Source organism: Mus caroli, unplaced genomic scaffold, assembly GCF_978045245.1.
Source record: "Mus caroli unplaced genomic scaffold, Mus_caroli_1 scaffold_20, whole genome shotgun sequence".
NCBI classification, from domain to species: Eukaryota; Metazoa; Chordata; class Mammalia; order Rodentia; family Muridae; genus Mus; species Mus caroli.
Window position 1 is genome coordinate 37,046,888 of NW_028227275.1, and position 23,113 is coordinate 37,070,000.

The following is a 23,113-nucleotide window of genomic DNA, read 5'->3' on the forward strand; positions in this document are numbered from 1 at the left end:
TGTTTAAAAAAAAATCAGACTCTGTTCTAGAAATGGCCTCGAAAATTGTCATGCACAGGTACCTCCGTTAGTAAATAGAATTGTCTTAATTACATGTTTTTCTTTGGTAGTGTGTTAGTAAGAATCACTGCCATGAACATCCAGCTGCCCGGTAGAGTTTTGGTTGCTCATGAAGTGGTAATTGGAACTGTCAGTGTGGAGTAGGTGGGGTGCATCTGACCCGCATACTGGAGTAAGTGAAGCTCTGTCATCAATGTAACAAACGAAGGCTCAGGGCCAGGGTGATGGTTCTAGCCTGATGGCCTGACTCGATCCCCAGGACTCATGGCAGAAGGAGAGAATAGACTCTTACAAGTCGCACTCTGACCTCCAGATGCATGCTGTGGCATGCCCCAAACAAACAAACAAACAAACAAACAAACAAACAAACGTATATCTCGGGTTCCATGTAGTTATTTTATTTTATTTGAACAGGTCTCATTATATAACCCTGGTGGCCTTGGAACTCACCATGTAAACTGGGTGGCCTTGAACTCACAGAGATCTGCCTGCTTCTGCCTTCTGTGTGCCGGGATTAAAGGCCTGTGCCACTATGAACAGCTGGTTCCATTTGTTCATTCTTACTTGTAGGTGTCCTAAATTATACCTCACAGCGAGGACAAGAAATGGTAACTACAGTGGCTACTTAAAAACGATTCTTTGATTGTGCCAGCTTCATTAGAATGATTAGAACAAAATGGCTTAAGTCTACATTCCTCCCTTCATTGACTCTAAATAAGGTAGGCCAGGGATCGGGCTCTGTTCCCCAGCCCTTAGAGACCTGGGGCCCTTCATCTGTTGTGAGAATCATGGGAGACTTACATGCTTTGTTTGAGGACTAACCTTCAGGATGGATTCACGACTAGAGAGTCACGCTTCCTGAGGACCTGAAGAACTGGAGTCTAAACCATCACATGCAATTGAGGATTCTCTGCATGCAAATGAGATGGGCCGTGGGGCTCTTTGGCCCCGTGTAGGCTGCTGCATTCAAAGACATTTTGTGGCTAACCATAATTTGGAATGAGCCCTTATTATTTCACAGTGTATGAGACCTAGATTTAATGCTGACACATTACCACTAATTATTAGGTACCCGTGAGGCAATCTTTTAATTTATGTGTCTGTGACATAAGTGCCTTAATTTAGAACAATATTTTGCATCCTTCTTACTGTGCCATTAGAGATTTCCAGAACCCTCCCTAGTTATTTTGACGATATTTTAATTTCAGATGGGCACTGTAAGCTCCTTTTGTATAAGTTGTAATTCAGTGACCATACACTCTTCTATCATTTGCTTACCCTTTCTCCCTCCCTCCCTCCCTCCCTCCCTCCCTCCCTCCCTCCCTCCCTCCCTCCCTCCCTTCCTTCCTTCCTTCCTTCCTTTCTTCCTTCCTTCTTTCTTGTTGTTTTGAGATAGAGCATCATGTATCCCAAGCTGGCCTTGAAGTAGCTATGTAACCAAAGATGGCTTTAAACTTCTCATCCTTCTGCCCCCACTTTCTGGATCCTAGGACTATAGGCATGTGATTCCATGCATGGTTTTCTTTGATGCTGGACATTGAATCTAGTAGGTCCCTTGCGTACTAGGGAAGCATTCTACCAAGTGAGTTGCAGTCCTAATGCCTCCCTCTGTTTTTTTAAGGCATAAAAATGTCTGGATAGCTGTGTATGGTGGTGCTCAACTATAATCTCAGCTACTTGGTAGGCTGAGGCAAAAGATCACAAGTTTGAGGCAGATCTGGGTTAACTTAGGTTCCGTCTCAAAAGGAAAAAAAGCTAGATATGTAGCTGAATGGTAGAGTGCTTGTCTGACAGACAGGCAGGCAGGCAGGCAGACAGACAGACAGGCATACAGACAAGCAGGCAAACAGACAGACAGACAGACAGACACACATACCCCCCCCCCCATGTATTCCATTCAGCACTCTGGAGTTGGGGGTCTCTACATTTGTGAGTCCCGTGAGAAGCAGGGCCAGCTCCAGCAATGGAGGCTCTAGGGACACACTCTTTTACTTCTGAGCGTCAGCAGTCATGGAGGAGGAAGGCTGTGTCCCAGTCACCAACTGGAATGTCGGCTGGGGTGTCCACATAGAACAGCCAGAGTGCCTTATAATCTGTGAGGTGACGGAGACAGCAAAGCTAAGGCTGATTTTCCTGCGTGACCTTCATAGAGGTCCCAGCACTAAGTACCCTTGGCTCCCTCTCAGGTTCCCGTGGATTGTGAGCCACCTGATAGCCTTGCAAGAAATGCCTTCTCTACCTAAGACGCTGAATTAGCTTCTCTTGTTAGCAACATAATTAAGAACTCCAGCATAACATGGCAGTGATTTTCTCCTCATGAATCCAATTTAACATATACACACACAACATATATGTACACATAAATATGTAGATCTGTTTTAAAGCACTAGACATTTATGGTAATTCAGTGATGAGCAGGAGGTCCAGGGGTGCTGACACTGGACAGTATCATTGTAGGTGCCTGGCTTAGATGGGGTAAGCTGGATAAGGGGGTTAAAGGCTTGGATGGTCATAGCAAGAAGTTGTACCATAAAGGTGCCCTAGGGTGCCTGTTGGAACCCTTTAGTAATGAGAATGGATTGCTAGGTATTCTGCACACTATTGGAGGATCCAGGTCTGTACTGGGTCCCCTAATTTGTTGTGAAAGTCTGGGCATGGTTGATCACCTCTATGAGACTAAGTCCCATATATTTGGCATCTATCTCTGTCTATAAATATTTTATCTGTCTGTATCTCAAATACACTCCTGTGGCATGGTATAATTTACAAAATGACTTTTAAAGAGGGGATTGCAATATTTAATCTTCACTGTCAACTTTCTGGGCTCAGAATCTCCTAGAAGATTCTGAGGTACAGCTTTCGATGCCTGTGAGGGTGTTTCCAGAGGACTGACTATGCAGGGAGGACACAGCCTAAATGTGGGTAGCAGCAACTCGAGCTAGAGTCATCTGGGAAGAGGGAATCTCAACTGTGAAAGTTGCCTCAAATTGGTCTGTAGACAGGCCAGGGCAGGCATTGTCTTGATTAATGATTGATATAGGAGGGTCCAGCCAACCATGGGCAATGACACCCCTGGGCAGGTATTCCTGCATGCTGTGAGAAAGGTGGCTGAAAGTGAGCTGGGGAGCCAGCCAGAGAGAACGTTCCTCATGGTCTCTGTTTCAGCTCCTGCTTTGAGTTGTTGTTGTTGTTGTTGCTGCTGCTGCTGTTGTTCTTCTTCTTTTTAATTCATTTTTCCTCTCATTGAAAATAGATTTTTTTCATATAATCCTAATTATGGTTTCCCCTTTTTCTACTCCTCCCAGCTCTTCCCCACCTCTCCTCCCTCTCCTTTTCCATCTCTTATTAGAAAACACATAGGCTAGGGGAATGCCAGGGCCAGGAAGCAGGAGTCAATGGGCTGGTGAGCAGGGGGGAGGGGGGAGGGGATAGGGGGTTTTCAGAGGGGAAACGAGGAAAGGGGATAACATTTGAAATGTAAATAAAGAAAATATCTAATAAAAAATGAAAAAAGAAACCAAATAGACTTTGAGGTGATATTAATAGAATAAAACAAAAATGAACACATCAAAATTGGACAAAACGAACATAAGGAAAAGGACCCAAGAGAAGGCACAAGAGTCAGAGGGCCACCCATCCACACACTCAGGGATCCCATAAAACACTAAACTAGAAAGCCTCCGAGAACCGGGTGCAGACCGGAGTAGCCCTATGTTTACTGTGCAGCTGTGAGTTCATATAAGCTTGGATCATGTACTTGCTCAAGGTAGACGGATTCCCATCTTCCTGAGGAACTGCTACACTGGTTTCCATGGTGGCTGGGCAAGTTTGCACTCCAGGAAGCAGGAGTCAATGGGCTGGTGAGCAGGGGGGAGGGGGGAGGGGATAGGGGGTTTTCAGAGGGGAAACGAGGAAAGGGGATAACATTGAAATGTAAATAAAGAAAATATCTAATAAAAAATGAAAAAAGAAACCAAATAGACTTTGAGGTGATCTACCAGCAATGGATGGGTTTTCTCCTTCCTCCACATCCTCACCAGCATGAGCTGTCTCTTTTTGAAACTGATCTTAGCTATTCTGACAGGTGTAAGATGAAATGGCTAAGGATTTTGAACATTTCCTTAAGTATTTCTTAGCCATTTGACTTTCCTCTTTTGAAAGTTCTGTATGGATATCTACCCTATTTTAAAATTGGGTTTACTTATTTTTTTGATATCTAGGTTTGTGTGTGTTCTTTATGTATTTTGGATATTAGCCTTCTAATTGAATGAGTAGATGGTAGAAATTCTTTCCCCACTCTGAAGGCTGCCACATTGTCTGAATGATGTGCCCTTTGCCATGAGGTTCGGTTTTACTTGATTCTATTTATTAATTGTTGATTTTAGTGCCCACGCTAACGATGCTCTGTTCAGGACGTTTTCCTGTACCAATCAGTTCAAGGCTGTTCTTCACTTTCTCTTCTATCAGGTTCAGTGTATCTGGTTGATATTGAGGTCTTTGGTCCACTTGAAGTTGAGTTTTGTGTAGGGTGATAAGTATGGATCTTTGTGGATTCTTCTACATGCAGATATCCAGTTTGACTAGCGCCATTTGTTGAAGACACTTTACTCTTTGTGTATTTCTGGCTTATTTATAAAAAAAAAAATCAGGTGCCCATATGTGTGTAGATTTATGTCTAGGTGTTCAATTTGATTCCATTGATCAATATGCCTGTTTTATGCCAGTACCATACTGTTTTTATTCTGATAGCTCAGCAGTACCTGAAATCATGATGGTGATATTTTCAACAGTTTTTTTTTTTTTTTTGTTCTTCAGGATTATCTATCCTGAGTTGTTTGTTTTTCCATAGGAATCTGAAGATTGTTCTTTCAAGATCTGTGAAGAATTGTGCTGGACTTTTGATGGGGATTGCACTGACACTGTAGATTGCTTTTGGCAGGATGTCCAGTTTTACTACATTAATTCTACTGATCCATAAGCATGGGAGATCATTCTATCTTCTGGCATCTTCAGTTTCTTAAAGTTTTTATCAAACAGGTCTTTCAATGGCTTCGTTAGAGTTACCCCAAAATCTTTTATTGTTTATTCTATTCATAATAGAAAGCTGTTGTTTCCCTGATTTTTTTCTCAGTCCATTTTTCATTTGTCTATAGGAGGGCTACTGATTTATTTATTTTTTGCTTTTCTTTTTTTTTCCAATTTTTTATTAGCTATTTTCTTCATTTACATTTCAAATGCTATCCCAAAAGTCCCCTATACCCTCCCCCCCTACCCTGCTCCCCTACCCACCCACTCCCACTTCTTGGCCCTGGCATTCCCCTGTACTGGGGCATATAAAGTTTGCAAGACCAAGGGGCCTCTCTTCCCAATGATTGCCAATTAGGCCATTTTCTGCTACATATGCAGCTAGAGACATGAGCTCTGGGGGTACTGGGTAGTTCATATTGTTGTTCTACCTATAGGGCTACAGATCCCTTCAGCTCCTTGGGTGCTTTCTCTAGCTCCTCCATTGGGGGCCCTGTGTTCCATCCAATAGCTGACTGTGAGCATCCACTTCTGTGTTTGATAGGCCCTTGCATAGCCTCGAAAGAGACAACTATATCAGGGTCCCTTCAGCAAAATCTTGCTGACATATGCAATAGTGTCTGCATTTGGTGGCTGATTATGGGATGGATCCCTGGGTGGGGTAGTCTCTGGATGGTCCATCCTTTTGTCTTAGCTCCAAACTTTGTCTCTGTAACTCCTTCCATGGGTATTTTGTTCCTTATTCTAAGGAGGAATGAAGTATCCACTTGTTGGTCTTCCTTCTTCTTGATTTTCTTGTGTTTTGCAAATTGTATCTTGGGTGTTCTAAGTTTCTGGGCTAAATATAGGAGGGCTACTGATTTTTGTGAGTTAATTTTGTATCCAGTTGCTTTGGGGAAAGTGTTTATCAGCTGTAGACATTCCCCAGTAGAATTGTAGGGTTACTTATGTATATTATCACATCATCTGCAAATAAAGATACTTTGATTTCTTCCTTTCTATTTTGTATCCCCTTCATCTCCTTCAGGAATCTTATTTCTCTAGATAAGACTTTAAGTACTGTAGAGAGAGTAGACAACTTTGTCTTATTTCTGATTTTAGTGGAATTGCTTTGAGTTTCTCTGTATTGATGTTGGCTATGGGCTTGAAGTAAATTACCTTTATTGTATTGAGATAAGTCCCTTGTATCCCTAATCTCTCCAGGACTTTTATCATGAAGAAGTATCACGTTGGATTTTAGTTAAAGGTCTTCTTTGCGACTAATGAGATGATCATGTGGTTTTTGTCTTTCAGTTTGCTTTAGTATTGCGTTAGTAAGCTTTCTATTGTTGTTTATATTCAGCTTCAAACCATGATGGTCAGATAGGATGCAGAATGTTATTTTGTTTTTGTTTTTTTTTTTAATATTTGTTGAGACTTGCTACGTGTCTGAGTTTGTGGTCAGTTTGGGAGACAGTTCCATGAAGTACTAAGAAGCAGATATAGTCTTTTGGGAACTCTTTCCCCCTTGCAGCTTTTATTATTTTTCTTTGTTCTGCATGTTTAGTGTTTTGATTGTTGTGTTTTGTGGAGAATTTTTTTCCTGGTCCAGTCTATTTGGTGTTCTGTGTGCTACTTGTTCTTTTATAGGCATTTCCTTATTTAGGTTAGGGAAATTTTCTTCTCTAATTTTGTTGAAAACATTTTCTGTGCCTTTGACCTGGGTTTCTTGTCCTTCCTCTATTCCTTTTTTTTTTTTTTTTTTTTTTTGGTTTTTTTCAAGACAGGGTTTCTCTGTATAGCTCTGGCTGTCCTGGAACTCACTTTGTAGACCAGGCTGGCCTCGAACTCAGAAATCCGCCTGCCTCTGCCTCCCGAGTGCTGGGATTAAAGGCGTGCGCCACCACGCCCGGCTCTATTCCTATTATTCTTAAATTTGTTCTTTTCATAGTGTCCCAGATTTCCTGGATAGTTTGTGCCTGGATTTTTTAAAATCTCTGTTTTTTTAGATTTAATATTTTCTTTGATGGAGGCATCCATTTCTTCTACTTAGTCTTCAATGCCTGAGATTCTCTCTTCCATCTCTTGTGTTCTGTTGGTAAAGCTTGCCTCCGAGGTTCCTGACTGAGTTCCTGATTTTTATATTTCCAGATTTCACTTAGTTTGGGTTTTCATTATTGATTCTATTTTCACTTTCAGGTCTTGAACTGTTTCATTCAATTTCTTTTAACATTTATGCTTTCATAGATTTCTTTAAAGGATTTATTCATTTCTTCCTTAAAGACCTCTATAATATTCACAAAGGCCATTTTAGGGTCTTTTTCTTGTAAATGAGCTGTTTTGTAATACTCAGGACTTGCTCTGGTAGGTTGCTGGGCTCGAGTAGAGACATTCTTTTGGCTGTTATTGATTGTGTTTTTACACTGACATTTAAGCATCTGTGTTTGGGGAAATGATAATTGTAGGTGCTGATCTTTGTTCTTGTCCTTGTTGGGTGGGCATTTTGCTCCTTGGTTTCTGTTGCCCTCTCCAGTTCCTAGGAGTGTGTGGAGAGTACGGAGGCCGTGTTTCCTGGTAGAAAAGTCTTCTGGGGTCATGAGAGGTGTGGCTGCTGGGGGATCCAGGTAACATGCATGTATTGGGAGCTGACACTTAGAAGTGGGAATGGTCTAGGAGGACACTGAGAGGGTCCACAGGAGGGAGGAAGCAGGGTGTTCTGCCAGGATCTGCTTAGTCCCTTGGGAATGGGGCAGAGAGTGAGGAGAGGCCACAGTAGGTGGTTTGCTACAGAGCTGGGGATGAATGAGACTGGGGACTGGACTTAGAGGAAGAGGTGAAGATCATCAGTTAGCCTACCTGCTTCTCTGGCCCGAGTGCTGCTTGGAGTTTTGCTTCTGTTTCCCTCAGTGAAGGCCTGTGACCAGGGACATATAAGTCAAATAAACCCCTTCTGCTCCAATGGTAATGGAGCAGAATTTTAGTAATGGTCTTTATCACAGCAATAGAAATCAAACTAAGACACACAGCAATAAGAAAAGCAGTGAGTACTAAGGGGAAAAAACTACTTCCACTTATGAAAAGAGCTTGTTAGTCATTGTATTCTTTTTAAAAATAAAAACTTGGGATGTGTCTATTTCTCCTAGCACTCAGATCTGTAAACCCCCATGGCCTTTGTGCTAATCCACATCCCTCTCCCCCCCCCCCCCCCCACTTTCTAAAATACTTTTTTATTTCTTCTTTTGGTGACTTTATAATACTAAATTATATATTTCTATGTCTAGTTCCTTCGCCTTGCATGATATCTTTTGACTGTGTTTTTTTTTTTTTTTTATAAGAAGAAATTAGCCATTTCACCTCCTTTCTTTCCATCCCATCCCCCAGTTTTTGATGATAACATTATCATTATATTATGACATTTTGCTTTTGGAGTCTGTTGCAGCATCCAGATCTTGCCTGTTGCTATTGCTCCTACAGAGCCATACCCAAGGCATTCACAGTGTGTTCACACTGTGTCTTTATAGTGTGAATGGTTCTGTCTTAGGGAGTTAGAAGCAGAGTCTTTGTGTAACATTCACCTGAGGCCTTTAGGAGAGGTTCTGATTGCTCCCCCATCCTAGCCTGCCTTAGATGATCTAAGCAGGGCTTGCAAAACAGTTCCTGAAAACCTGTTTTGCAGCCCTTACCTGATCTCTGTCCCCCTGGCCTATAAAAAGATTAGGGTTTAAAGAGACAAATGTTTTAGAGAAAGTTACTAGGGTGTGGTGGCATTATGAGTTCCTGCTCCCCTCAGGGGGTACTTAGAGATAAGCACTTGGAGACCTGATATGGGTCCCTTGGTGTTTGCCTGTGCCAGCATTGTGCCTAAAAGGGCTGGTTGGAATGTCTCGTGGTCTCAGATGGGAAACAGCTGTGGATTCACAGACTAGGCTTCAGGAGAATGCTCATAGCTGGTGGGCTGGACCTGCAGGAGAGTGTTGGCTCTGAGGAGTGGGGAAACCACAGGGAAAGAGACTGGGCTTGCACTACTGATGGCCAGCCAGGGACTGTGCCTCGGCAGGCAATAGGTGTCCCAGAGGAGTCAGTGGGGGCTTCCTTGGTGGAGAGTCCCCAGATGTGCTAAGATTGAACCTAATCCTTAGATGACTAATAATGAGACATTAGCAGTCACCGTTCCAGCCAGATGGCAAGCTGCAAAGTAGACACAAGACATAGGAAGAGGGACATGGGAGTTGCCCCCTGCCCTTCCCCTGCAGCTATGCTTGTTCCCCACAGTCATGAGCCCAGTGCCAGGGAGCCAAGCCAACATTCAAATGAAGTTCCAAGCTTTCACTAGGACACAAATACGGACATTCTAACCACTGAATTTTAATTATGAGGTCATCAGAGGTCATTTTTCATCTCACACTGGAAGAGATGTCAAGGACCTAGCCTTGAATTTCATCTAAATAGATGGAGGAGCAGTAAACCCCACAGAGCAGGCTTGGGTAACCCCAGGAAGGAACAGCAACCCATTTCTCTCAAGAGTCCCGCTTGTACACATTGTTCCCAGTGACACCAGGAGCATGGTGGGCGGAGAGCAGGAGACGTAATCCCGAGTCACTCAGGGGAGCAGTGTCGTGAGTAGCCAAGCCAAATGCATTACTGCTCTTGATGTCATATTTTCACAGGCTTCTGTTTCAGACCATGGCTTTGTGTTGGCTTCTTCTCTCTGGCTTAGAGGCAACTCAAGGAAGAGAATTTCATCCTTAGATCTGTGATCTGTCCTGTCCCGTGTGTTTTACCTAGAGCATCAGGCAGACATCCATATCTGTTCTTTTGCATGTCTGTTTTGGCCCATCGTTGGAGAGGATACACTGTCATGATAGGGAAGTGGTAGCGGGAACATGAGGTGGGTGGTCACATCCAGACTGCAGTTAGGGAACAGAGGGAGATGAATGTTTGTTCTCAGGCCACCGTCCCTCTGCTCTTTAATCTGTAGTGGACCCCAGCCTGTGTGTTGGTGATGTCTACTTTCAGGATAGCGGCTCCTCCTCCTCCCCTTTCTCCTCCTCCTCCCCTTCTTCCTCCTCCTCCTCCCTTAAACCTGTATAGAAAAGCCCCAGCAGAGATGAGTCTTCTATGTTATTCTCAATCCAGTCTAGTTGGCAGTAAAGGTGAACCATTAAGTCTATTGTGTTTTCCTTGAACTTTTGTTAACAGTCTCTTGGCTCTGGGGCTAGAGATGTAGTGTTGTGCCAGGAAAATGTTAGTGATTCCCCCAAAACAGACAGGAGCCAATCTGATGCATCTCAAAGCAGGGTCTTTATTCTATTTGAGCTAGCTTCCCCCAATCCCCTCCGACCCACCGCCATCATGCAGGATGGTTTTGGCGATGGGGGAGCCCTGAATGTCTATTGCGGCAAGGCTTTATAGTAAGCAGCAAGCAGGGAGTATATGTGTTCAAGCATCTCATTGGAAAGCTCCTGTGGCCTTGAACATGATTGGCTGGTGCTGGGAGACATATCCCAAACTTAACGTTTGCTCTCCTCTGCATTGGTGGTTATTTGGCAGGAGGTGTGTTTGTAACCTGGGGGTGCAGGTTTGTTGGAAGACTAACCCAGAGGCACTGGTCTTGTTGAGGGTGTAACCTGATAATGGTGTTTTTTTTTCGTTTTTTTTTTTGTTTGTTTGTTTTTGTTTTTTTTGAGGGGGAATTAGCCTAGAGACTGGAGGTAGGCTCAGGTTTTGTTGGGGGGCAACTTGGAAACTAATGCTAGGTACCAGCCTGTTAGTTTACCTGAGTTCAAACTCAGGTTCTCTAAAATGGAATGTGAACTTTAAAGATCTGGCCTCTTAGTAGCTCAGTTGGTAAGTGCTAGCCCTGGAGAGGTGGAGGCAGGAGGATCAGAAATTCAAGATCAGCCATCGCTACATAGTGAGTTTAGGCTAGCATGGGCTACGTGAGGCTAAGTCTCTGTCTGGACATACACGGACTCTGAATGTGAGCATTATGTATCTAGTTTCTTGACACACTTTTCTTCTATTTGAGTTACTTCCCCGAAGTTGCAAAGCTATGTCCCAGGGAAAGCATTCTCTTCTTCAACTTTTAGAGTAGCCAGTGAGGTCTTTTAGTAAAACCTGAAATGTTCATGTCACCGGAAGAGAAATCAGAGTGGCAGTGTGTAAAATGATTGTTAATATTCTGTATTTATTAATTCATGCTGGAAAATAATATGGCAGCAGTTGTACCGTAAACAGCTAGCTCTTCAAATCACCATACAGAGACCTTTTAATATTTCAAAGCTGTCTAGACTGTCATTTAGCTCTTCTAAGCTAACCCAACCACCTAGCCTCATCCAGCCACGTGGCAAGCTAGCTATACCTTCCAGGCCTGTCATCACACCAGTCTCTTCCCATGTCTCCCTGCAAAAGAAATTACTCCTTCTTCTCCCCAGACTTCCTTTTTCCCTCCCAGGGGGACAAAAAGTGGAAAGTTTTACTTTCCACTTCCTGCCCAGCAAATTGGCCGTCAGTTTTTTATTAATGCCAATCAGAGAATGAATGCCTTAGGTAGGTGAGGAAGGACAGAGACATAACTTCACACAGCATACCCTAACAGCAGTGAACTCTTAACTTGAAAATACATCTTTTTTTTTTTTATTTTTTGTAGGAACGATCTTTGATTGGGGGAGGGTTCACCAATCTTTCCTGGCCGCGGTCTTCCTCATGGCTGCCAGCAGGTTGCTCAGCTCCTCCAGCTTTCTCTAGGTGCGGAAGTGCGTGGCCCCACCTTCTTCTTGATGAACTTGCGTGAGCTCTTGTTCTTGGATACTTTGAGAAACTCCATGGCTCGCTGCTCGCTCGTACAGCACGAAGCCTCACACCTTCTGGATCATGTCCCACACGAACTTGGTGTGCTTGTGACAGGGAACCTTGGCTCGCGCCCGCATGCCGGGACACCCCGCGGGACCAGGAGACCCCATGGGGGCAGATAAACCCTGAAGAGACCCACTTACCTCAAGAAACATCTTTTTTAAACACTGATTTTTTTCCACTATCTTTATGATTATTTCTTCCTCTGCTCTTTCCATCTTGAGCATCCAATAATCAGAAGACCCAGTGTAAACCAGGGCCACTTGGAGTCAGTCTCTCTTTCTCTTCTCTTAATTTTTCACAATTTCGGTTTTAATTACTTGTGTTCTCTATTTTATCTTTTGGAGATTTATTTGTGTGTGTGTGTGTGTGTGTGTGTGTGTGTGTGTGTGAGAGAGAGAGAGAGAGAGAGAGAGAGAGAATATGAATATGCCAGATCTGTGCCCTCAGAGGCCAGAGGAGGGTCTTAGATTCTTCAAGTGGGAGTTCCCCGATGTAGATGCTGGGAATCAAACTCAGTTCCTCTGAAAGAGCATTAAACCCTCTTAACCACCGAGTCTGCTCCAACCCTTCGTCAGTTCTTAATTTATCTTCTAGGTGTTCCTTTTATCTTTGCTTTTTCCATTCTATAGTAATATTTATTTCATAATTATATCTTTGCGACGCTATTAACAACTTCTGATCACCAAATCATTCTTTCCATAGCAGCGATTCTTGTTTGATGTGTGCTACATTTACAGCTCTCTTTGAAGAGATATGCGAGATACATTAATATATTTTTATTATCTGAGAAGGATGCTGTCTGCATTGTAGTGGGTGGTGCTGTCTCACTTCATCTGGAGAAAGGTAAAGAAGAAATGCCCCATCAGTTCCAGAAAGGGAGCCAAGAATAGATTAAAGAAATGACAGCAATATATAGGGCATGCCACGGGAAACTTGTTACTTTATGTGCTAACAGTAAAGATATTTTGAAAAACACATAAGAGCATATCTGACACTTTAAATATTCATCTCCTTCTTTACTAACTTTGAAACAGAGCTGTTCTGGTGATCCGAAGTTAGCGTACTAGTACTGGCTAGTTTTATATCAACTTGACACAGCCTAGAGTCATCTGAGAGGAGGGATGAGAAAATGCCTCCATAAGCTGTGGCTGTAGAGAGGCCTGTAGGGCATTTTCTTAATTAGTGTTTCATAGGGTGAGACTCAGCCCATTTCGGGTGGAGTCATCTCTGGGATGGTGGTTCAGGGTTCTATAAGAAAACAGGCTGAGCAAGCTATGAGGAGCAAGGCAGTAAGTGGCATCCTTCCATGGCCTCTGCATCAGCTTCCATCTCCAGGTTCCTGCCCTGTTTGAGTTCCTGTTGTGAGTTCTTTTGATTAAGAACAATGATCTGGAAGTATAAGTTAAAGAAGCCCTTTCCTCCCTAAATTGCTGTGGTCATGGTGTTTCATCACAGTAATAGTAACTCTAAGACAATCAATAAGATTGTATCATTTTGGGACTGGAGCGCTGAAGCACTTGTGGCTCCTGCAGGACCTAGATTCTATTCCCAGACCCACCTGGTATCTGTAGCTCCAGTTCCAGGGCATCTGATATCCCCTTCTGATCTCTGACGGGAGCAGGTGATCACTTGGCACACACATGCAGGCAAGATGCTCATACACATAAAATAATAAATACATCTAAATATAATTTAAAAAGATCATATACATTCACTATAAAAAGTAACTCCTTTTGAAAAAGTGTGTCTCTCTCTGTGTGTGAGAGAGAGAGTGTGTGTGTTTGCACTATTCCATGAGTGTGTGCACACTCCATGGCACATATGGAGGTCAGAGAACAACCTTCTACAGTCAGCTCTCACAGTCCACCTTGTTGAAGGGGAGGCCACTCTTGTTTCTGATGCTTTACCCCAGGTTAGGTGGCCCATGAACTTCTTGGGTTGATTTTCCTGCCTCTTGTCTCCGGTCTCATAGAAACATGGAGAAGATAGTAGATGAGTGCCACCACATCTGCCTTTTTACATGAATTTGGGGGATCAAACTCGGGTTGTACTTTAGGGTTTACCTGCTGAGCCAGTGTTCTCTCCTTGTCCCTCAAACTTCTCTTCTTATGGTATGGACACTTCGAAGCACACTGCAAATGGAGAGAAACCTAGAAAGCTCCCATGTATAGTCCAGCTATAGTAACCAACACTTGTCCAAAATGATATCATAGAGACTCCTAACGACTTCCCTCCTCCTCAGCCTCTGGATGGCTTTAAAGCAAAGCCCAGCACGTCCTTTTCATCTTTTAATGCCTTAGGATATAGTTATAAAGGACAGACACTTTATTGGGCTTGCTAAGCATCTACTCACTGCCTCGTAGTCACTGCTTTCATGGCTCCTTTGCTTTGATTAGAGCCAAACAACCACCGTGCATTGAATCTGGCTGATGTTTCTCTGCATTTCTGTAGTCCGTAACTCTCTCTTCCTCTTTTTTTTTTTTTGGTTTGTTTGTTTGTTTGTTTGTTTTTCCTGATGAAGAAACTATTTTTTGTCTATTTGAGTTATAATGCATTTTGTGGTGGGTTCGCCACATCCTTCTGTCCCCTTGATTCCCTGTAACTGGCTGTCAAATCTGTAGGCTTGGCCTTGCTCAGGTTGCATTTTGGGAGGCAAAATCCTCCCTCAGTGGTGGCTCACATTGTTGCCAGTGAGTAGAAGTCCCTGAACTGTTGATCCCACACTGGGTCCTGGAAACTCTCTATCCTAGATGCCAGATAGGTGTCTTTGAAAAGGACCTGTGTCTATATGAGGGAGCCACACACTGTAACTTGTCATGGGTGCTTTGTGGGTTATCTGAATGCCCCAACAGTTCTCCTTAGAAATGATCACTGTTTTAATCACATTTATTTTCTTCTTTCACTACCAGCTTACCTGTTAAACCCTCCCAGAAACCCTGTAACAGTAGGAACATTGGGAAATGCTGAGCCACTACATGATCATTTATTGAGCACATGGCTCTGGCAGGCTTGGTTTTAGGCACATAGGTAGAAGCGGACTCCTTGGGTTTTTATTGGTTCTTTTCTGGTGTCAGGACTATCCAGATGTCACATGAAATACTTGACCAATGTGAACTGATTGGTTACTGGGATATACAATATTGTCTGCTCATTTTTCTTTCTTTCCCTTTCTCCCTCCCTTCTTCCCTTCTTTCTTCCCTCCTTTCCCCTCTGCCCTCAGTTTTTCATAGTTTAGAACTTTACATATATCAGAGCACAAAGCATATATGCTTTCACCCACTTGGATGCTGCCGAGCTCATATCACCACATGTATCAGTGGCCTGCTCCTGGTCATTGCTGGCCTTGACTCTACTGGGGGCCCCTTACTATGACTGAATCATCGATGTGTTTAAAGTCAATAGTGTTTCACCAAGCTTGTTTTATTTTATGGTGGCTTCCTCATTAGACTCAATCAATTTAACAAAAGAATTTATTTTTATTTTATGTGTATTGGTGTTTTGCCTGTGTGATGTTGTCAGATCCTGGAGTTACAGACAGTTGTGAGCTGCCGTGTGGGTGCTGAGAATTGGGTAAGGGTCTGAGCTTAAAGATTAGAAAGCATGGGTCATATACAGGAAACGTGGAGAAGTCACGTCATGCTCCTAGCACAAAACAAATGGCATAATTATAATACGGCCTGAGGTTAAGGAAGGGACAGTTCCAAGCACTCATGCATGCTGTGGGGACCATATTGTTTCTGTCCTCTCAACCTAGAGGAGGGGCATGGGGCTGTGGCCAGCATGTGAAAGCCAGCATCCTGGGCAGGAACCCAGAGAGGGCCTATGGCTTTCCATTGGGGGCACAGCTGGCCAGAGCTGTAGAGAAGGATCCAGAAGATCAGTCCTGCACCACGCCTTGCTTTTCTCCCTCTGGTCTTCTGACAGGGTTTCTCCATGACCAAATTGAACTGGAGGCCAAAGGCAAAGAAATCCCTTCCTGTAGCCACAGGTGGAGAGGAAGAGGGAGTGGAGAGGGGAGCTGGCTAGGGACATGGACAGGAGTTCTATACAGATGCCCATGGCCACATGTTCAGTGAGGTCCAATGAAGGCATTTTGAAAACAGCATGCCTGCTGGTTACATTCACCACTTGAGTATCCTTTCCAGTTGACTTCATTTCAGGTGTGTCACAGACTATGGAATGAAAGGCTGGCACCAGGCCTAGTGAAATTCTTGTAAAACTCGGTTTGTACTAACAAGCTCCATCCTCCAAAGAGGGGATGTCCTTTATTATTGATTGATTAATTGATTGATATAATAGCAGAATTATAATATGGCCTGAGGTTAAGAAAGGGACAGTTCCAAGCACTCATGCATGCTGTGGGGACCACTATTGTTTCTATGTAGACCGGGTTGGTTGGGAACTTGCTATATAGACCAGGTTGGCCTTGAACTCACAGAGATCTACTTTCCCTGCCTCCCAAGTACTGGGATTGAAGGCATGTATGCCACTATGCCCAGTTTTTTTTTTTAAACAGTAATAAACATGTTTGTGCAGTATTTTTCAAAGGACCTTAAGATAGGAAAATTTGCAGGTCACATTAATTTCTTGAGCTTGATAAGGACAAAAATACATTTAACAGAAAAGTAAACCTTACAAGAGTTTCCCAGGGTTTTGCAACAAATAAGTGGGCCTGAGTTTGCATTGGATCCTAGCCCCAAATTTCGTATTTCTTTAAAGAAAAACCCTATATGTACTTTCTGTAAAGAGAAACTCAAATCATCTGCAGAAATATTTTTAAAGGAAAGACTGATTAAAATAAAGAGACACAAGAAAAAGTTCTTTTTTCCAGTGTTGCTGGGTGGCTTTTGTGGCATTGGCATTTGTCATTCACAGCTGATGTTTTCCTAGTGTTTGTTGGTGGCACAACATCAGTGACAAAGTGGACGGACATTCAGGTCTTGAAGGCCATACCATGATACCCAGGGTAAAGCTGGAGGAGTCCAAACAGAAGGTTCCTGTGTCCCTTATAAGCCAGAAGCTGCCTCTGAAAGGGGAGCCCTCTTGGTTTGTGTAATGTATTTATTTGCTCCTGACTGCACTAGGGTAACTTGGATGACCATTAACTAAAGAGTTTGACTTGAGTTTATTTGTTTCTTTTTAAGATTTATTTATTTTATATGAGTACACTGTAGCTGACCTCAGACACACCCGAAGAGGGCATCAGATCCCATTACAGATGGTTGTGAGCCACCATGTGGTTGCTGAGCATTGAACTCAGGTTCTCTGGAAGAGCAGTTAGTGCTCTTAACCCCTGCACCATCTCTCCAGCCCCTTGACCAGAGTTTTAAGGATGCTGCTGCTGATAACCCCTGTGCAGTAAAACCCAGCCCTGAATGTTCAGGGAGCTGTGCTGGCTGTTAGACCAATCACCCTTGTTGCCACCATCCCTGGCAAGCTGTTGGACATTTCTGTCATTCCTGAGAAGCCCCTAGACTTTGTTTTCTATCACCCAGGCTGATTTTATGTCGTAAACGTCATGCAGTTTATATCACAGCATCTCTTTCATTCAGTGTCTTGGCTTTGACCTTTGTTCAGTTGCCTTTGCATCCATTGTGCCTTCCTTCCTGTTGCTCAGATATTCCATTGTTTAAGTAAACTGTTAAATATTCATTTTGCTCCATTTTTTAAATAAAAAATTAAAGCATTTAGATCTTAGAATGCTTGAGAATCTGTTTACATTTGTTTCTATTTTTCTATTGCTTGTTTGTTTGTTTGTTTGAGACAGGGTCTCATTATGTAGCTTTGACTGCCCTGGAACCTACTATGTGGGCTAGGCTGGCCTCAAACTCACAGAGACCTGCCTGCCTCTGCTTCTTAAGAGCTGGGATTAGAAACATGTGCCACACTACGCCTGGCTGCAGTTATGATTTTTAAAACCTACACAGAGGATCCTAAACTGACTTGCCTCTGTTGTTAGCATCTAACTACAGTAAGACATACTGGTTACAAGCTAGAATCAACAGCGGTACTGTATTATCAAAGACCCCGTTCTTTAGATTCTGTAAGTTAATAATCTCTCCTCAGCTTCTATCTGGGATCCTGTCTTAGTCAGGGTTTCTATTCCTGCACAAACATCATGACCAAGAAGCAGTTGAGGAGGAAAGGGTTTATTCGGCTTACACTTCCATACTGCTGTTCATCACCAAGGAAGTCAGGACTGGAACTCAAGCAGGGCAGGAAGCAGGAGCTGATGCAGAGGCCATGGAGGGATGTTCCTTACTGGCTTGCTTCCTCTGGCTTGCTCAGCTTGCTCTCTTATAGAACCCAAGACTACCAACCCAGGGATGGTCCCTCCCACAAGGAGCTTTTCCCCCTTGATCTCTAATTGAGAAAATGCCTTACAGTTGGATCTCATGGAGGCATTTCCTCAACTGAAGCTCCTTTCTCTGTGATAACTCCAGCTGTGTCAAGTTGACACACAAAACCAGCCAGTACAGATCCCACCCAGTGGACCACATTACACAGCTGCCAAGTCTGCCAATGCTCCCCGCCTCCTGACTGAGGAAGCTTCTCAGGGCTCCCTTGTCCCCTTGGATAACATTGAGAGATTTGAGGGATGCTTAGTATGGGTTTTGCAAGATTGAGATTGTACTCAGGATCAGATGGTGGAGGCTATTGGGGAGGAGGGGGTTGAGGAGGAGGAAGAGAATGGGGTGGGGGTGGGGTGTCACAGTTGCAAAGTACTATTCCCAGTTGACCTTTTCAGGATCCCATGCTGCTGACAAGATGTCTCCTGGTGGACGGAGTGTGTTGGTTTCTCTGATGGGAAGTTCTTTGCCTCCTGCTTGAGAGCTGTATGTTTTTGGAAGAAAGTCACTCTGGGCAGCTCACAGGGAGTAGAGACAGGAGGATGAAGTATCTTCATGAATTACTGGGGACACTTTTACATAGGAGGCGTAGATTTAATTTTTAGGAAATTGACTTTTTTCCCTAAGTGATGGGACTTAGGGAAAAGTCTGTTTATATAACAATGTCTAAATGTTCCTTACCTTCAGTGACACTTGGCATTGTCAGCCTTGAAAATTTAACCATTCAAGATGGTGTGGGGTAGTATCTCATTGTTTAACTTCTATTCATGATGACTAATAATGTTGAACACCTTTTCATGTGTGTGTGTGTGTGTGCCTGTGTCTGTGTGTATGTGTGTGTGTGTAATTTTTGTGGGTGTCTTTTGCCTACATTCTTTAATTGGGTTGTCATTTCCTTACTGATGTAAATATTTTTTTCTATGATCTATCATAAAAATATTTGCTATAGGGCTGGACACATAGCTCAACTGGTAAAATGTTGGGATTGTTTCTAATGCTTTGTCTTATTTTGGCTCCCCCAAAGCCCTGCTTCCAGAACTGAGGGTCTCTGCCCCCAGCTGCCTTTGATTGATAATAAGGAATTGCCATACAGCCAATGGCTGGGCAGAAAGACAAAAAACCGGGACTTTTAGATTGTGAGGGTCCACAGGCATGAAAGAATCCAGGAAAGTGGCCCTAGAGGCTGCTTTCCGGTTGGGTCTTGGGTAGCAGAGATGAAATACAGATTTTAAAAGAATTAACTCAAGAATACTGGAGGGGGATGTGTTTGTTAGTTATAGGGAGGTTTAGAAATGCCCAGCAATTAAGCTAGTCAAGGCATATCAAAATTAGCTGGTGTGTGTGTGTGTGTGTGTGTGTGTGTGTGTGTGTGTGTTTGATTCTCGAATCCAGAGAACTCTTGGGCAGGTGCGTGTATGCTCTGCTGGGAGCCAGAGCAATTTAACTAACTCATTGCTACAGTAAAGTGCGCACATTGCAAGCATGAGACCTGAGTTCAAGTCTCAGAACCCATGTTTTAAAAAAGAAAAAGAGATAAGAAAGAAAACAGAACTAGGCACTATGTGATACTGCAATTCCAGCTATGGGGCGGTAGAGACAGGCCAGTCCCTAGGGCTCACTGGCCAGTCAACCTAGACAAATTGTGGAGCTTCAGCCAGAGACGCTGTCTCACAAGTCTGTGGTATGCTCTTGATTTTATTAATTATGTCTTTTGATGAGCTTAATTTAAGATTCCACTGAAGAGTTTGGGGGTCTAATGTTGGGAATGGTGGGTGTTCATGCATTTCCCATGTGATGGTTTTAATTTTCAGTTATAAAGATTAGTGATTATACTTGTGGGGTATAGGACATAGCCACATTTTTTTTCCCTTCAAGGTATCTTATCTTGAACTAAAAGGAAATTTCTTTTTTTTTAATTTTTAATATTTTTTATTACATATTTTCCTCAATTACATTTCCAATGCTATCCCAAAAGTCCCCCATACCGCCCCCCACTTCCCTACCCACCCATTCCCATTCTTTTGGCCCTGGCATTCCCCTATATTGGGGCATATAAAGTTTGCAAGTCCAATGGGCCTCTCTTTCCAGTGATGGCCGACTAGGCCATCTTTCGATACATATGCAGCTAGAGACAAGAGCTCCGGGGTACTGGTTAGTTCATCATGTTGTTCCAACTATAGGGTTGCAAGGAAATTTCTAGAACCAAATTTAAGTCGTTTCTGTAGTCACACTGCTTGTGTTGCTAGGCCTGAAGACTGCAGACATATTACAGCTCTTCAAATAGTAACTAGCAATGCAGAGAAGGCCAGGTGGGGAGATTGCGTTACACCCTCGGCCAGTTCTGCATCCTTCTCTTCCCTGCAAGCACTGGCATGAATGATACAGTGCAAAGGGCATGCGATGTATGCTGCTCACATCAGTGGGGATGTCAGCTTGTGACAGTCACAACAACCACTGTTGCTGTACGATTTTCCAAATATTTGACAGTGACATGTGTGCGAAGCAACAGTGAAAGGAAAGAAGCCAAGTCCTATTGCAGAGGAAGAAAGACACACACACACACACACACACACACACACACTGTCCCTCCCTCCCTCTCTCCCTCTCTGCTTCCCTCCCTCCCTCCCTTCCTCCTCCAGGAGTGGCATCATGTGTCAGTAGGAATGGGTCTGGGGAACTCTTGCCAGCCTGACTTGAAGTAAGAACAGAGGCTAAGGAAGATGTCTTTGGTATACTGAAGCTTATGCGTGAACTGTCAGCCAGCTCTGACATCACCATCTGTCCAAATTGATGACTGTTGTTAATACTGATAATTACAGAATGATGTTTTACATCTGCTTTTGTTTTTGATAAGGTCTTGTTTTTGTAAATAATCAGTTCTCAAGTTGAGAGACATTTTTAATCTCGGAACCATACCAACACTGAGTTCTTGGTTGGCTTCAGGCAGTCCTTAATTATTTAAAAAGAGAATATTTTTTAACTTTGGAAAAAAGTTCATGGAAGGTTATTGAACATTTTTTTTTTTTTTTAGAACCTGAACTGTTTTGGACTGAAACAAGAGCCTCCCTTCTTACTTTAATTTGTAACTGTGATAGCTGGGTTTTGATAAGGCAGCCCCTTCTCTTCTGTGGTCCACCTAGACCCCTGAGCTCTACAGCTGCCTGCCTGCAGTTACTGATCCGGCAAAACTCAGGCAGAGTCTGAGGAGGCCAAGGAGGAAATAGCTGGAGCCTAGTGTAAGACACAGATAGAAAATCAAGGAAGAAGAAATGTTTGCCGAGATGAAGAAAATAGAGATCTGAAGAGAGTTCACAACACTTAAAAATATGGAAAAAAATGTAAAAACAAGACTTAACTTGGTTTCCTTTTTTTTTTTTTTTTTTTTTGGAAAGGATTCATTTGTGTATCATGTGTACAATGTTCTTCCTGCATGTATGCCTGCACACCAAAAGAGGACACCAGATCCCATTATAGATGGTTGTGAGCTACCATGTGGTTGCTGGGAATTGAACTCAGGACCTCTAGAAGAATAGCCAGTGCTCTTAACCTCGGAGTCATCTTTCCAGCCCCTACTTTGCTCCTTAAAGTTTTCACTTTTGATTTTTTTTTTTTTTTTTTTTTACTTTTTCCTTAAAGTTTCCTCCTGGAAGATAATGTGTGGCTTAAATGTATGTATTGAATCCGTATCTGCACGAGAAGCCATCGCACGTTGAGCTTCTTCCTAAGCACCCATTCATTCTCTCGTTGCAGGTGAATCTCTTTGTGCTGCTCTCTGTGGTTTGCATCCTCTTAAATCTCGCAGGCTTCATCCTAGGCTGTCAAGGAGCCCAGTTTGTGTCCAGCGTGCCCAGATGTGATCTGGTAAGCTCCCCGTGGCCTTGCTGTTGTGCCCTGACCTAAAAGGATGTGGGGAAAGCAAAGAGAAGCTGCTGCTAAGTACCTTCTTCAGTTGTCAGTCATTTGGCCAGAGTAGCAAATGGCCAATACCATACCAGCACCAGAGCAGTGCGGTGCAGCTTCTGGTTAGGGGATGGATAGGTCAGGTCTCCACGATCATCGATGGATGGGCCTGCCTGCTTCTAAAGAACAAAGAATCCAGGTCACCAGAATTCAGGTCAAAGATCCTTTATCTGAAGGCTTTGGGGGGGCCAGGTGTGTGTTAGCATTTGGAGATTTTCTGATTTTGGAAGAGAAATTTAATACATTGATCATCCATTATGTAGCATGGCAGTGGCGCCTGGGGCAGGAAGCTGTAATCAGAGCTTTTTGGATCTCACAATGGTGGACAAGAGGCTGTAAATTTACAGAATTTCTGACTTAAAACAGGTTCTATAGAGCCAGCATGGTGGCATATGCCTTTTATCTCAGCACTCAGGAGGTGGAGGCAGGCAGATGATCCTTGTGAGTTCAAGGCCAGCCTGGTCTACATAGTGAATTCCAGGGCTATGTGGAGAGAGAGACCTGGTTTCAAACATAAACAAAGAAACAATAAATGAAACTGAACAAAAAGTCCACCCCAAATAAATAGATTTTTTTTTATAAATTGTGGCGAAGTGCTCATAAAACAGACGATTTTGAGCATTTTCTATGTGTGGTTCAGTAGTATACATTCAGCAGTGTACATTTATACTGCTGTGCAAGGAGTTTCCAGAGCTCTTCATGTCTCTGCATCATCCTCTCCTCCAGCTACTGGCATCCCCCCATTTCATCAATTCAAATACTCCAGACAGGTCCATATAAATAGAATCTCACAATTTTTGTCTTGGGGGGAAGGGGAGGGGGAGGGGGAGGGGGAGGGGGAAGGGGGTTGTCCTTGAGGTGTAGCTACAGCATAGTCTGTGCCA

The 23,113-nt window shown here is 43.3% G+C and overlaps 1 protein-coding gene across 1 annotated transcript in view; it reads left to right on the plus strand.

The window, feature by feature from the left end:
* Entrep1 (endosomal transmembrane epsin interactor 1) overlaps positions 1 to 23,113 on the plus strand; it is a 57,533-nt gene that overhangs the window by 14,348 nt on the left and 20,072 nt on the right. The window contains exon 3 of the mRNA XM_021152171.2: positions 22,020 to 22,130. Within this exon, the coding sequence (XP_021007830.1) occupies positions 22,020 to 22,130 (111 nt within the window). The remainder of the gene's footprint in view (positions 1 to 22,019; positions 22,131 to 23,113) is intronic.